General features: G+C 42.2%; 1 protein-coding gene across 5 annotated transcripts in view; it reads left to right on the forward strand.

Moving 5' to 3' along the window:
- gpatch8 (G patch domain containing 8) overlaps positions 1–13479 on the forward strand; it is a 196523-nt gene that overhangs the window by 161791 nt on the left and 21253 nt on the right. For all 5 annotated transcript variants that reach the window (XM_041173768.1, XM_041173772.1, XM_041173770.1 and 2 more), the window contains one exon: positions 7416–7559. In XM_041173768.1, the coding sequence (XP_041029702.1) occupies positions 7416–7559 (144 nt within the window). The remainder of the gene's footprint in view (positions 1–7415; positions 7560–13479) is intronic.

A 13479-nucleotide genomic window follows, 5' to 3' on the forward strand; every position in this document is an offset into this window, starting at 1 on the left:
GAAAATAATAAATGAGTAAACTATATGCCAGAACAATTAAGATATCCTCAGCAAATAACCTTAGGTAGAATCTTGAGGTGGTGATAGGGGGTCTCAACTGCCAGCTGGAGACCTAGCGAGAGAACCACATTGCTGCTTTTTGGGAAGGTTCGCCTCATCTTGTTCCACTCAGGCACTTGATAGGGGAAGGCCCAATGCTGGCCTGAGATCCTGGAGATGGAAGCCTCATCTGCTGAGAGTTTCTTCCTAATCAGAGGCCGGCAGCTCTATTGAACAGGAGTGCTACTGGGGAGGTGGTGGCTGCCACTGGTATGACACTGACCTGATGCCCAGGCTTGTTGCTGGATCCCAGACCAGAGGTGAGTGCAGGAGGAGGTCAGCAGCAAGGGCAGGTAGGTGGCCCACAGTAGATTTCCCCCTCACCTCTCACTTCCTGATGCTGGGCCCCTCGATCAAACATTGGGTGCCTTTGAATGATGGGCTCCCTCCCCCACAATCCCCCAGCCCCTGACATGGGTTTGCTTTTTGTGCTTCCTTCATGGCAAGTCACCTGCCTGCCACTGGGTTAATACCAGTAGCAGGATGGAAGGCCATCCATGGACTTCTCTGCTACGAACTTAATTGGAATGGAGGTGGGAGGAGCTGGAGTCCCTAGCCGCCACCCTCCCTCCTGATTAAATGACCCTGCCATCAAACTCACTGCAGGGAGGGCACAAGGTTTCAAGCTTTGGGCACCCCTGGCTAAGTTATTCTAAGGAATAACTTATCATTTTGGTGTCTTATTTGTTAGATCATTTGCTGGCTACTACAGTGAATTTCTATCCTCCTGTTTAGCATGCAGCCTGGGTCAGGAATTTTATCTACCTGTTCGTTAGTGATGAAGACCTGTGCTTGATATTTTGGCTGGTTTTCTACCGGTCATGACTTTTGCCACTTCCACTTGCATAAAATAGCTTATTTCCATTTGTACCTCAGCTCATTTGCTGCCAAATCCATTGTCCAAGCCTTTGTCATCTCCAGACTTAACTATTCTAATGTTCTTCTAGCCAACCTCCCATTGAAATAAAGAAAGACTTGAATTTATATAGCATTTTTTAAGACTGTCGGATGATTCAAAGCACTTTATAACCAATGCAGTATTTTTGAAATTTGCCACTGTTGTAACGTAGGAAATGCGGCAGCCAAGTTGCACACAGCAAACTCCCACAAACAGCACATGTGATAATGAGCAGATAACCTTTTTTTGTAATGTTGATTGAGGGCTAAAAATTGGCTAGAACTCCAGAAATAACTCCCCTGCTCCTCTTCGGAATAGTGTCATAGGGTTTTTTGCTTCCACATGCGCAATCGGATGGGGCCTTGAATTAAAGTCTTATTTGAAAGACTGCACGTTTGACAGTGCAGTACTCCTTCAGTGTTGCAGTGGAATATCAGCCTTGATTTTTGTGCTCACTGCCTGAAAAGTTCAGCTCATCCAAGGCTTGCTGCCTCTTTCCGAGTAAACCTAGATCCTGTTTGCTTCCTACCATGCTCTCATTGACCTGCAGTCCAACAAATTTAAATTTCAAATCTCAAGTGCATCAACTAGCACTCCACCCGAACTGTAATTGTATCCCCTCATGAATTTTCTAGCTCTGTAACCTCCCTCAGACCTATACTGCTTTTTTCTTTGCATTACCTCTCCTCTCCACTCCACTTTTTGTCAACAAGCTCTCATTTGACTTTGGTTTTTTTGTCTACTCATTCTGTGCAGCTGCCCATCAATAATGGCCATGCTTTGAGCTGCTTAAGCTAATTCCCTCTCTAAGTCTCTCCTCTGCCTGGCCTATTAAGACCCTCCTCATTGACCAGGCTTTTTGATCATCTCCAATATAAGATATTGCTTTTAATCAAGAGAAGCCCATTCCAGCGATGTCAAAAATACTACGACAGACAGCTATGTTATCAAAAGGGATTTCCACATGGGGGAGATGAGGTATAAATTATAATAATAGGGCTGTGACTGGAGTACATTGGAAACATGGGGCCAATTTTGTGACCAGACAGCAGGTGGGAAAAGCTTGCCAATTTTTAAAATCATAAAATAAATCAGCAATCCCTTAATTTTTTATAGCCTAGAGACATTAAGCAAGCACTACCTGGACAAATTGATGTCTAATTGTGCAATGGAGTTCTTTGCCTCTTAAGTCTGATTTCTGTGAATGTTGCAAGAGATAGGAAGTGGTAAAGCAGTGGATCCCAAACTGTGCAATATAACCCCTAGCAGGACACAGGACAAGATTTTGGCTTTGCGAGCTCTGAGGCAGCAATGGTGGTCGTGGAGCTCAGACTGAGTTTTGACAGCCAAGAAGCCCTTTTAAATGTTCATTTTTTTCTGTCCATGGGCTTGGCTTAATTGTGTGTTCTCTGAGGCTCTATTGCAGCTGCAACCACAGCCTGCAGAAGAGTGGGCGTTGGCTTTTTTCAGGGCAAAAACTAGCAGTTTTAAAACTCCCTCCTGTCAGCAAATACTCTCAGCCCCCTTCTCCTCCCCCCCCCGCCCCTGCTGACAACTCTTACCACCTTCCCTACTTGGTCAACAACTCCACCCCCAACTCCCGCTCAAGAACTCTGTAACCAATTCAGATTTTGCAAGTTGGGTATATGTAAGATGACTCTTGGGTGGTGTATACCACTAAATCTGCTCCCTTTTCTGGCTATCAGACTCGTAGACCGTTTTTCATGCTTTCAAGGGGAGACTATGGTGAAGTGGCAATTTCACTGGATCAGTAATCCAGAGGGCCAGACTAATGCTTTGTAGACACAGGTTCAAACCCCACTGCAGCAGCTGGTGGAATTTTAGTTCAATTAATTAATTTGAAAAAAACTGGGATTGAAAGCTAGTCTCAGTAAAGGTGCCATGAAATTATCGTAAAAACCCATATGTTTACGGATGTTCTTTAGGGAAGGAATTCTGTTATCTTTCCTCACAACACTTAAGAAATAATTAGAAGAGCACTTGAAACACAATAACATACAGGGTTAATGGCCAAGTGCTGGAAAATGGGATTAGAATTGATAGGTGCTTGATGGCCAGCATGGATATGATGGGCCTGTTTCTGTGCTGTATAACTCTGACTCTAAGTTGACTGTAACCAGTGCTTTACCTCAACTGAACAAAAGTCAAGATTGGCTTTGTTTTTAAAAAGACTGCTTGAATGAAACATTGATGTCAATACTGCTAACCAGACGGGCTCCAAGGCATCGATCTCTTGCTTCATCACTTCAGAGGAATGTATCTACTTCTGTTTCACTTAGTGGATAGATTTCTTGCAGACTCCACAAAGGAACATTTGCAATGCACTTTAAATTTATAGGTTTTTTGTTGCAGCAGGAGAATTCTTAGAAAACATCTTGAGATTGCTCACTTGCTGTTCATGATACTTCAGTTTTCACTGTTTTTAAGTTGAGAAATTAATTAGTATGCATGCATTGTTTGTGTTACTTTTGGCTTAATCATGCACGAATTGTGTATTTTCCAAATGGAGGCTTTGATTCCAATCAGCAGTTGTGCAGTCATTGCACTAGCTGCTATTGAATACTTTTCTTAAAAATTAATTGTCTGGTTTTGTACAAGTTGGGTCAGCAGTTCCATCTCAATTCAAGCTTTTGTGATTTACAAACTCAAAATATGATTTGTGCACTGGTGCAAGTTACCAGTTCGCAACCTTCTTAATCTGTGCTTAATTCTGGGAATGAAAATGGTCATTATGTGATTCAATCATGCTATCCTTATATATATGCACTTCAGTTATCTACTCCAAATATTCCTTATCTGGCAAAACAGATTGAGAAACAAGATCCTTATGCCATTGTTTGAATACCAAAATGCTTAGCACATAGTAAGTGCTTGATAAATTAAGAAAAAGTTGGACATTTGAACCCTGTGAGGTGATGTAATACTGTATTGAATGGCTATGTCTGGAAATTGACTCAATATCAACCCAGTAGAATTACATTAATTATGCTTTCATTGCTTTCAACCCATGTTTGCTGCATAGAGCAATGTTTTTGTGTGCTTTATTGTCTGTTTTAGCTGGTGATATGAAAAGTTTTATCCCTAAACAATTCAATACTTTAGTATACTAGACTACCTCTCAGTACAGACTCCTTGTAAGTCTCTCCTGAGGCAATGCAAATTCTTTTAAGTGGACAGAAGATCTTGCTTGTTTTCAAATTTCTGTTTCAGAGTTCTTTATAACAATAGTAGTACAAGTTTTGCCAAAGAGCTGGTCGTTTATACGAAAGATGCTGCTCTGGTTTGAAATTTAGTAATTTCATTCTGAGCTTTAAGAAATGTCTTATAATTTTTTAGAAAAAGTGTAAGTGGTACAGGTGAAGAAGCAGCTTGTATGTTTTTTAAAATGTGCTTGGGTTAAAGGTTTCCTATGAAAATAGCGGAACTTTTCCTAACACAATGAATTTTAGAGTTGCCACTCAGTTGGATGTATTAATAAATCTGTCACAGAATAAGATGGCTAGTCCTTAACAACACTGCAAATGTTTTTAGAATGATCCTGCTATTTGGCAGATGCTTGTAGTGTTTCATGGTTCCTAAATGATAGACTTCTTTATCGGAGCCATTCTAGAAAACAGAGCCTGATGTTTTAAAGAAAGCAGGCCGATTCTCTTTTTATTGTATCTAAATAATTCGAGATTATAGTCTTCATATATATTGTATCATTAATTACCTGGTAAAGATATTAAATCTTAAACTCTGAATTGATAGGACTAAGGAATGCATTGATTTATTTGAATTTTACTGTATCCTGTGCTCCCTATTGGCTGCTAAGTTTGTTCTGTTACTGTAGATTTCATTTTTTTCAGAAGCATTTTAGGAATTCAGTGGCAGAGTAGTTGATCTCTGAAACCAAAATTCAAAAGCAAGTCCAAGCAGCTCATCTGAAAGTCTCTCTCACTTTCCCTCTCCTGGTTGTCAGGACCTTCCGTAATACGAGTTTGCACATTCTCAGTCGATTTCACAGTAGCTGCAGGCTCTTGATTGAAAGCTGTTCACAGTTCAGAACAAGTTGGCATAAAATTGCTAATTTTGAAGGGTGTTTGTGTTGGAAACAGAGAAACTTGGAATATGGGGCCTTATATGAGGGTATAGCACAGTCCTGTTCAAGCTTTTTCCCAGTGTGACCCCATTTTAATGCCTCAGATTTTGTATGACCCCAGAGTGAAAGTGGGGTGATGGGCTGTTTAAAACTGCTGGGTTTGGCCTGAAAAAAGCAAAGGACCCACCTTTTTTACAAGTGTGGTTGTTGCAGCAACTGGGCCTCAGAGACCAGGCAATTAATCCCAACAACAAAGAAAACACGAACGTTTAATAGGGCTTCACGACTGTCAAAACTCATTCTGAGCTCCACGGCCGCTATTGCAGCCTCAGAGCTCACAACCCCACAGGGTTGTGACTCTCAGTTTGGGAACCCCCTGGTTTAGCTACACTTCTATGGCAGAGAATAGAAGCTTTTTTCTTTGCTTATTGGTATCGTGTATTTGACCTGAGGGTGTTTGCTGTTGTCACTGTTTCTAGAATAATAAAATGTTTCATGTCCAACTAACATACCATGCTTCATTCCCCCAAATTTATTTTATGGTTTAAATTGTTTGAGATTTCACACATTGCTCAGATTGTTATAAAATACAATCTGCTATACACCTGGAGCACAAACATCCGTGAGGGAAATCATAATTTTATAATGTTTTCAAAAGGTTGTCAGCTGTCTCTTGATTCGAGGATGATGTCTCCTCAAGGTCGCGAGTCTGCCATGGGTCTCCAAGTGACTAAACAGGCTGATTCTAGACCTGCAGATCTTTGGGCACATAGGGCAGGGTGTCCCATAAAGTAGTGCAGTCCAGAATTTGGGGTTTGCTTCCTTTTCTTTTCTTCTCTGCCATCTCTCTGCCTCATCATTAAAATGTTTGCACTCAAAGTATGATGCAGCTTTATGGACGAACTGTCGCCATTTTTAATGATTGGTAGTAAGCTCCTCCCAGTCATTAATGTTAATGCCGCAGTGCTTCAAGGAAAGCTTCAGAGTGTCTTTGTAGCATTTTATTTTGTTCTCCCCATTTGAGAATTGAGAAAACATGATCTGCCAGGGAAGACACTTTGCTGCAATCTTGACAATGTCCAATCCATTGTAGCTGATTTTTCAGGTGGTTTGCCTAAATGCATGTGGAGCTGGCTTCAAGAAGGACACTAGCATTTGTTCAGCAGTCTCCCCACCTTCTTACAGAGCTGTGGTCTCTTGAATTCAGAAGATGTGGCTGAGGCATTACTGATGGAATTTCTCTAACACTCTTAAGTGTTGCTGATACACAGTCCAGGTCTCAACAGTACAGGAGTGTGGTGACGACAACTGCCCTGTACACTAGGACTTTTGTTGACTTGTGGAGTTGTTGACGTACTTGATATCACTTCTGAAATTGAGTTGGATGTGTGAAGATTTTCCAGATTGGTTGTGTGCTATGCTAAGTACTCCTCTCTTTGGTCAGGCTACTTTAGGGCTGAGACATTGATCTTCTTCCACTTTGACTTTTGGTTCTTGTTATGTCTTGGTGCTAGGTGGATGTTCATTACCGATTGAACAAGTCGATGATCTGTCCATGCATTAGCTCCTTGCATGGATTGAGTGACACAGACATCACTTAAACCTCTGACTCAAACAATGACAAAATCCAGGAGGTGCCATTGCTTTGATCTAGGATGCCTCCATCTGGTTTAGTATTTGTCTTTCTGGCAGAAAAGGGTATTTGTTATAATGAGGCCATGATGAGCACACTTTGTCAGCAGGAGGACACCATTTGCAATGCTTTTTTCCACCTTGTTTTTTCCCAATGGTTTCTCTTCAGACCTCAGAGTCATGATCAACCATGGCATTAAAGTTCCCCAGAATGATGATCTTTCCATCTTTTGGGATGGCACTGAGGACTTCATCGAGGTCAGAGTAGAACTTTTCCTTAACATCTTCATCAGAGTCAAGGGTCAGGATATAAGGGCTGATGACGGTGGCGCATTGATTATGACTGTGCTGTCTTTGAAGCATCATGAGTCTTTCATTTACACAATTGGGGAGTTCTGGCATGCATCCAAGATCCTATTCCGGATGGCCAAACCTATGAGGATCACTGTCAGCCTTTTACAGTTTTACAAAGCGATGTTGCTATTAAAATTAAATCTTGAATCGTTAAAACTCAATGATTTATTATTTATATGCCCTAAGCTGCCTTTGTAAGATATTAAATGTTGACAGGTGTACTGACAAGAACTGCCACTCTGTAACTACTGAGGAAGTACAATTGCAATGTTTCTGACCTTTTCATGGTGCAACATATTGATATTTTTTTTCTCTCTCTCTCTCTCTCAGGATTATGCTGAAAAAGAAAAGGCAATTGCAAAGGCTTTAGAAGACCTGAGAGCGAATTTTTACTGTGAATTGTGTGATAAGCAGTACCAAAAACATCACGAGTTTGACAACCACATAAATTCTTATGACCATGCTCATAAGCAGGTGAGTTGCTGCTGATATTAGAATTAACGTTCTGAAAGCAATCACTCCGGAGTAAAAGAAAAAGTTCATCTTTGGATATTTGTTCAAAGAAGTCTTGTGATTCACAGTTTTATTTTGCACAAATTGGGCCACTGCTGAGAATTTATTGGAAAGGAACCTAATCATCTTTGAAGCACCAACATTCATAATGCTGGCAAAAAGCCCTAATCCAAGAATTTTTGTGCACTCCTTTTTACTACACCAATAACAATTCTTATTTTTATCCAAATTGCTTGAGGTCAGGATTTCTCTGGCTGGCAGGTTGGGGATGGCTGAGTCCGTGTGGACAGTTAATTTATCCCTTAAACTTTTAATAGATGGAAAGGGACTTCTACAGTTTAGATTTCTGCTTCAGAGACTTCATTGCATACAAAACGAAAAGCCAGCTCCCATGGGATAGCATGTCCTAGGTGAATAGTGAATCAATTTATTGTCTCTGGATTTACAGGTAGCATTTGCACAGCAGAATAAACTACCAGACAGGTTTATTTGCAGTTAATCACTTACAGAAGCAATCAATAGCAGTTATTAAATATTGGGAAGGCCAAATTCATTGCCTTCAGCCCATGCCATTGATTCCATCCTCCAGCACCCTACTGCCACTGTTAGAAGCTGAAGCAGACGGTTCGCAATTCTGGTGAAGCAGACCGTTTGCAACTCTGGTGCCCTAATTGACCCTGACGTATGCTTCCGACAGTGTATCTTCTCCATCACCAAAACTGCCTCCTTCCACCTCTGTGATAATGCCTGTCTTCTATCCTGCCTCAGCCTGTCTGCTGCAGAAATTTTCATCCATTCTTTTGTTCTTACAAACTCAGCTATCCTAATGCTGTGCTGACTGGCTCAATGATCTACCCTTCGTAAACTTGAGCTCATTCAAAACTCTGCCCATATCTTAACCCATACCAAGTCCTATTCACCCTCATCCCTGTGCTTTCTGGGCTGCATTAGGTGCCTGGCCAGTAACATCCCTATGTTCAAATCCCTCTTTGTCCTTGCTTTTCCCTATCTCTGTAACCTCCTCCAGCCTTACAGTCCTCTGAGAACTCTACGTTCTTCCAATTCAGACCTCTTGAGCATCCTTGATATCCTTCACCCCAGCATTGACTACATACCTTGCTGAAGGCTACTGGAATTGTGTGGAAAGTGCTGTTTGTATCTTCCGTTAATAGTTCTGTGATTTATTTTTATTATTTTTAGGACTTGGGTATGCTTGGTGACTTTTTATTAGATATCTTATCAGTTATACTACATCTGTGGCCTTTTTTTCTTGTAACCTTTATGCAAAATGAACAGTAACATTTTAAAGCATGCAATTGTAGAAGCTATTTTTAGGTTATCTGTTTTAAATGGGATTTTTTCAAAGTTAAAAGTGTGAGTACAGAGAGAAAATCCATTAAGATACATTAAACAACCTTTTATATCTTGGCCAATCTCTGATACATCTTATCTCATACTTGCATGTCGTTTTTCTCTCCCTATCATGGACCGTATCGTAGAACTGTATTCATTTGAGACTGTGATTTGATCTTCCAGCTGGGAGTCCCAGTTTCCCATTGTGATTATTATGAGGAGCAGTTGTTGTGTGTTGGCTTCTTTATTTTCCAAATATTCTTTTCTCACTGGTGATATCATACCATGAGTTAAGTTGCCTCTTGAAATAAAACATTCACAGTTGGAATTTTCAGTTATACCTGTTTCCATATATGAAACATTATGGCTTTTTGTGTGGTTTAATTATTTTAGTACAAGAAAAGTCATGTGCAAATTAATTTGTGCTTTCCTTAACTATCTCTTAGTGATTGTGTTCTTCCCATGTTGTCCTGTCATGGTCCTGAAAATTGTTCAAGCATGCAGTCAATTAACTGCTACCAGAGACCCTGGAGTATTCAAGCATCTGCTTGAGTTGGTAACGGGATCATTTTTTTTGCTAACTGTTAAATGAATGATCTCAGCTTTTGGCATTATAGCTGCCTACAACAGAACTGATCTAATTGTTGCTTTTAGTCATCACTCCTATATATTGTTATCATTTTATTACACTCCAGTTTCAGAAGCTCCAGCTATTAGCTGGTTTCTACCTTATGAATTTTAACTGCAGGAGCACATGGGGGTTAAAAGCATGGAAATTGACAGCACACTGGAAAGTTAACTCCAACCTATCAACTTTTGCACTTAACCACACTGCGTTAGACTGCATGTGAGCAGCCCTTTGGAATAGGTGGATTGACCATTTAAATGTGCTTATCATTCAATTACTGTGATACTAAACTGGCCTTCGGAATTTAACTGTGGATCCAAAGGATGCCCGGGCTTTAGAGGTGACTTTCACAGCTTTGGAGATTTGTATGCCTGATTTCCGCTTTGAAACTGTGATCTATGAGATCAGCATGAGTACCACTTATGCTGTTTTACTTTGGACCTCACGTGAGGGCCATTCACTGGTCAACCGTTTTCTGCCTGATAATCATTTGCATTTTCATCTGTTGTTTTATAGGTTTTTGAAAGCATGTTTTTTCATTGTTAAAATATTATTGTTCTCTTTTCCTTAAAAAAAACCCTTTTTGGAAATTGTTCTCCTGTCCCAGTTAACTCTTAATGCCAAACTGTTAAGTTGTTCTTCAATTCCTTCAGTTGTAAGGCTTGGAGCATGGGACATTTTGGTAGTCGTTGTGCACACCATTCTATATCTGTTGGTGCAAATGCACTTTCTGAACCTCTGCCAGCTTTCCAGCCAGCTGGTTGTCTCTTTGGCAGCATGCCCATGACTCATAACTCAGTTCCTACAATCAAGACTGGAAATTCAAATCAAGCTCTTGAAGCAGGTGTCTAATTCGCTTAACACTAGAATAACTGAGCCACATGATTCAAGATATTGTTCAAAAGAAAATTAGTAGGTACAGTTTATCTTCAATTGTATAAATCTATAAAAACAAGTGACTTTTTGCCTGATTTTGGGAAAAAATACAATCCTAGTGCAATGGTATTACTAAATGGGACCCTGCTCTGTGGTTGAGGAAAGTTCATAAAATCATGTCGATCTGATAGTACCACATTAGGAGATAAGATTCAGCTGTGTGTATCCTACAATTGAATATCATGCCTACGCTGCCCACTGTGTAGAATGAACACTGAGGAGTTGCAGAAAAAGAGGTTGCTGACAATTGTGTAGTCATTTTCAGCATCCATACTGGTGTTCACCTTCACTTTACTTGGCCATCAAAATTTAATATCGCCGTCCCTTTTTATTTAGCATATTGCTACTTCCATACAGATGCTGATCGTCCAGACTTCTGCTTTGGGACAAATAGCACTTATTGCAATTGTATCTTGATGGGATTAATTCAATACCTATGACAATGCCAAATATCAAGGGCTGAATTTTCGCCACAGGGGAGGAAATGGGAGCCAGTCTGTTTTTGGGTCAGAAACCTGTCTCTAGCGGGAAACTGATTAAAGTTTAGATTTTCACAGAGGTGAGCCTATAATTGGTATGCACACTGGTTTCCTGTCCAATTAGAGCCATTGGGAGCAGGAATGAGGTGGGTCAGATGATTTGTGAGACTCAGACACCCCACAGCAGCCATCAGTGAGGCACTTAGGGCAGAGCTGTCCCTCGTTTCATTGATGCCAACATCAATCTAATGGTGGAGACTGAGAGAGAGCAGGAGGTCCTGGAGGGTGGCAGGAGGAGGACACCTTGTTATACAGCAGGAACACCTCTGTTCAGCATCATCTCCCTCCACTTCCAGTTCCTCTTCCTCCTCCTCCTCCTCCTCCTTCTGCTCTGCCTCTGATGAGCTGTCTCCTTTCCAGGGTCTGACCATCTTCAAAGCCCATGCCTTTCTGAAAAATCATGTTATAGAGAGCTCAGCAGAGCGCCACAATGACAGAGACCCTTGTAAGAGTGTACTATGGGGCACCAGAATTGCTCAGTGTTTGTCCTGCTGGGCAGCTGGCATTGGTTGTATTGCCTCTGTCTGGGGCTCCAGTGGAGGGGTCAGTGACCATTTCTTCAAGGGATTTCCCTTGCACCCTAGGATCTGGCCAGACCCTTCGGGGTTGGAGTGAAGATTTGAGGCAGCCTGGACTGCCGGAGGATGAAGGAGTCACAGCAACTGCCAGAAAACAAGCATACACATGGAGAAAGCTCTTGTTGTGCTGGCAGGCCAGTTGGATGTTGAGGCAGTGGAAGTCCTTTTTGATGATACATCTCACTGGCTGGTCATTGATTATCTTGATGGCATATGAGGTGAGAGTGACTGCCCTTGACATCAAGGCCACATTTGACCGAGTGTGGCATCAAAGGAGCCTTAGCAAAACTGGAGTCAGTAGGAATCAGGGAGAAAACACTTCACTGGTTGAAGTCATAGCTAGCACAGAGGAAGATTTTTGTGATTGTTGGAGGTCAGACATCTCAGTTCCAGTACATTACTGCATGAGTTCCTCAGGGTAATGCCCTTGGCCCAACCATCTTCAGCTGCTTCATCAATGACCTTCCTTCCATCATTAGGTCAGAAGTGGGAATGTTCGCTGATGATTGATTGCACGATGTCCAGCACCATTGGCGACCCCACAGATACTGAAGTAGCCCATGTTCAAATGCAGCAAATCTGGACAATATCCAGACTTGGGCTGACAAGTGGCAAGTAACATTCGTGCCATGCAACTGCCAGGCAATGACCATCTCCAACAAGAGAGAATCTAACCATTGCCCCTTGACGTTCAATGACATTACGATCACTGAATCCCCCACTATCAACATCCTGGGGGTTACCACTGACCAGAAACTGAACTGGACTAACCATATAAATACTGTGGCTACAAGAGCAGGTCAGAAGCTAGGAATCCTGGGATGGGTAACTTACTTCCTGACTTCCCAAAGCCTGTCCACCATCTACAAGGCACAAGTCAGGAGTGTGATGGAATACTCCCCACATGTCTGGATGAGGGCAGTTCCCACAACATTCAAGAAGCTTGACACTGTCCACGACAAAGCAGCCCACTTGATTGGCATCCCAAACACAAAACATTAATTCCCTCCACCACCGACACACAGTGGCAGCATTGTGTACCATCTACAAGATGCACTGCAGGAATTCACCAAGGCTCTTTTAAGAGCACCTTCCAAACACATGACCAGTACCATCTAGAAGGACAGGGGCAGCAGATAGATGGGAACACCACCACCTGGAAGCTCCCCTCCAAATCACTCATCATCCTGACTTGGAAATATATCGCCGTTCCTTTCCTGTTGTGGGTCAAAATCCTGGAACTCTCTTCCTAACAGCACTGTGGGTGTATCTACAGCACATGGATTGCAGCGGTTCAAGAAGGCAGCTCACCAGCACCTTCTCAAGGGCAACTAGGGATGGGCCATAAATGCTGGCCCAGCCAGCGAAGCCCACATCCCATGAATTAATTTTTTTAAAATGGTGCAGTCGATGAGCCTGTACCTAGTAGAATCCAGTATTGGAGACGAGACTCGATGCCCACCATCCTCGCAAGGCAATGTCTGTCGTTAAATGAATAGGCTTTCGAGCTTTGGCAAAGAGGGCATCAGTAACACTAACCCTCATCGTCAAGGAGCCCAATATATGACAGTCGTGTCTTCGTTGGCAGCTGGAGCCTTCCTTTTGGGCAAATGGCTGCCCAATTGTCCTAGGCAACTGATCCCCTGCTCTTTTGCCCCCATGATGCCAGCAAGTTGCCAACCCTCTTCAAAACTTGGACACAGTGCCCACTGCCCCTGCCATCTGTGCAGTCCCCCAAGCCCCTCTTATGTGGCTGGGGTAATGCCCTGGGGTGGGACAGGCTTCCAACTGTTTACCCACTGCCTTCAGCTGATCAGTTTCTGAAGGTGCAGGTAACCTGCCGATTC

The sequence above is a fragment of the Carcharodon carcharias genome, chromosome 23, assembly GCF_017639515.1.
Source record: "Carcharodon carcharias isolate sCarCar2 chromosome 23, sCarCar2.pri, whole genome shotgun sequence".
Lineage (NCBI taxonomy): Eukaryota > Metazoa > Chordata > Chondrichthyes > Lamniformes > Lamnidae > Carcharodon > Carcharodon carcharias.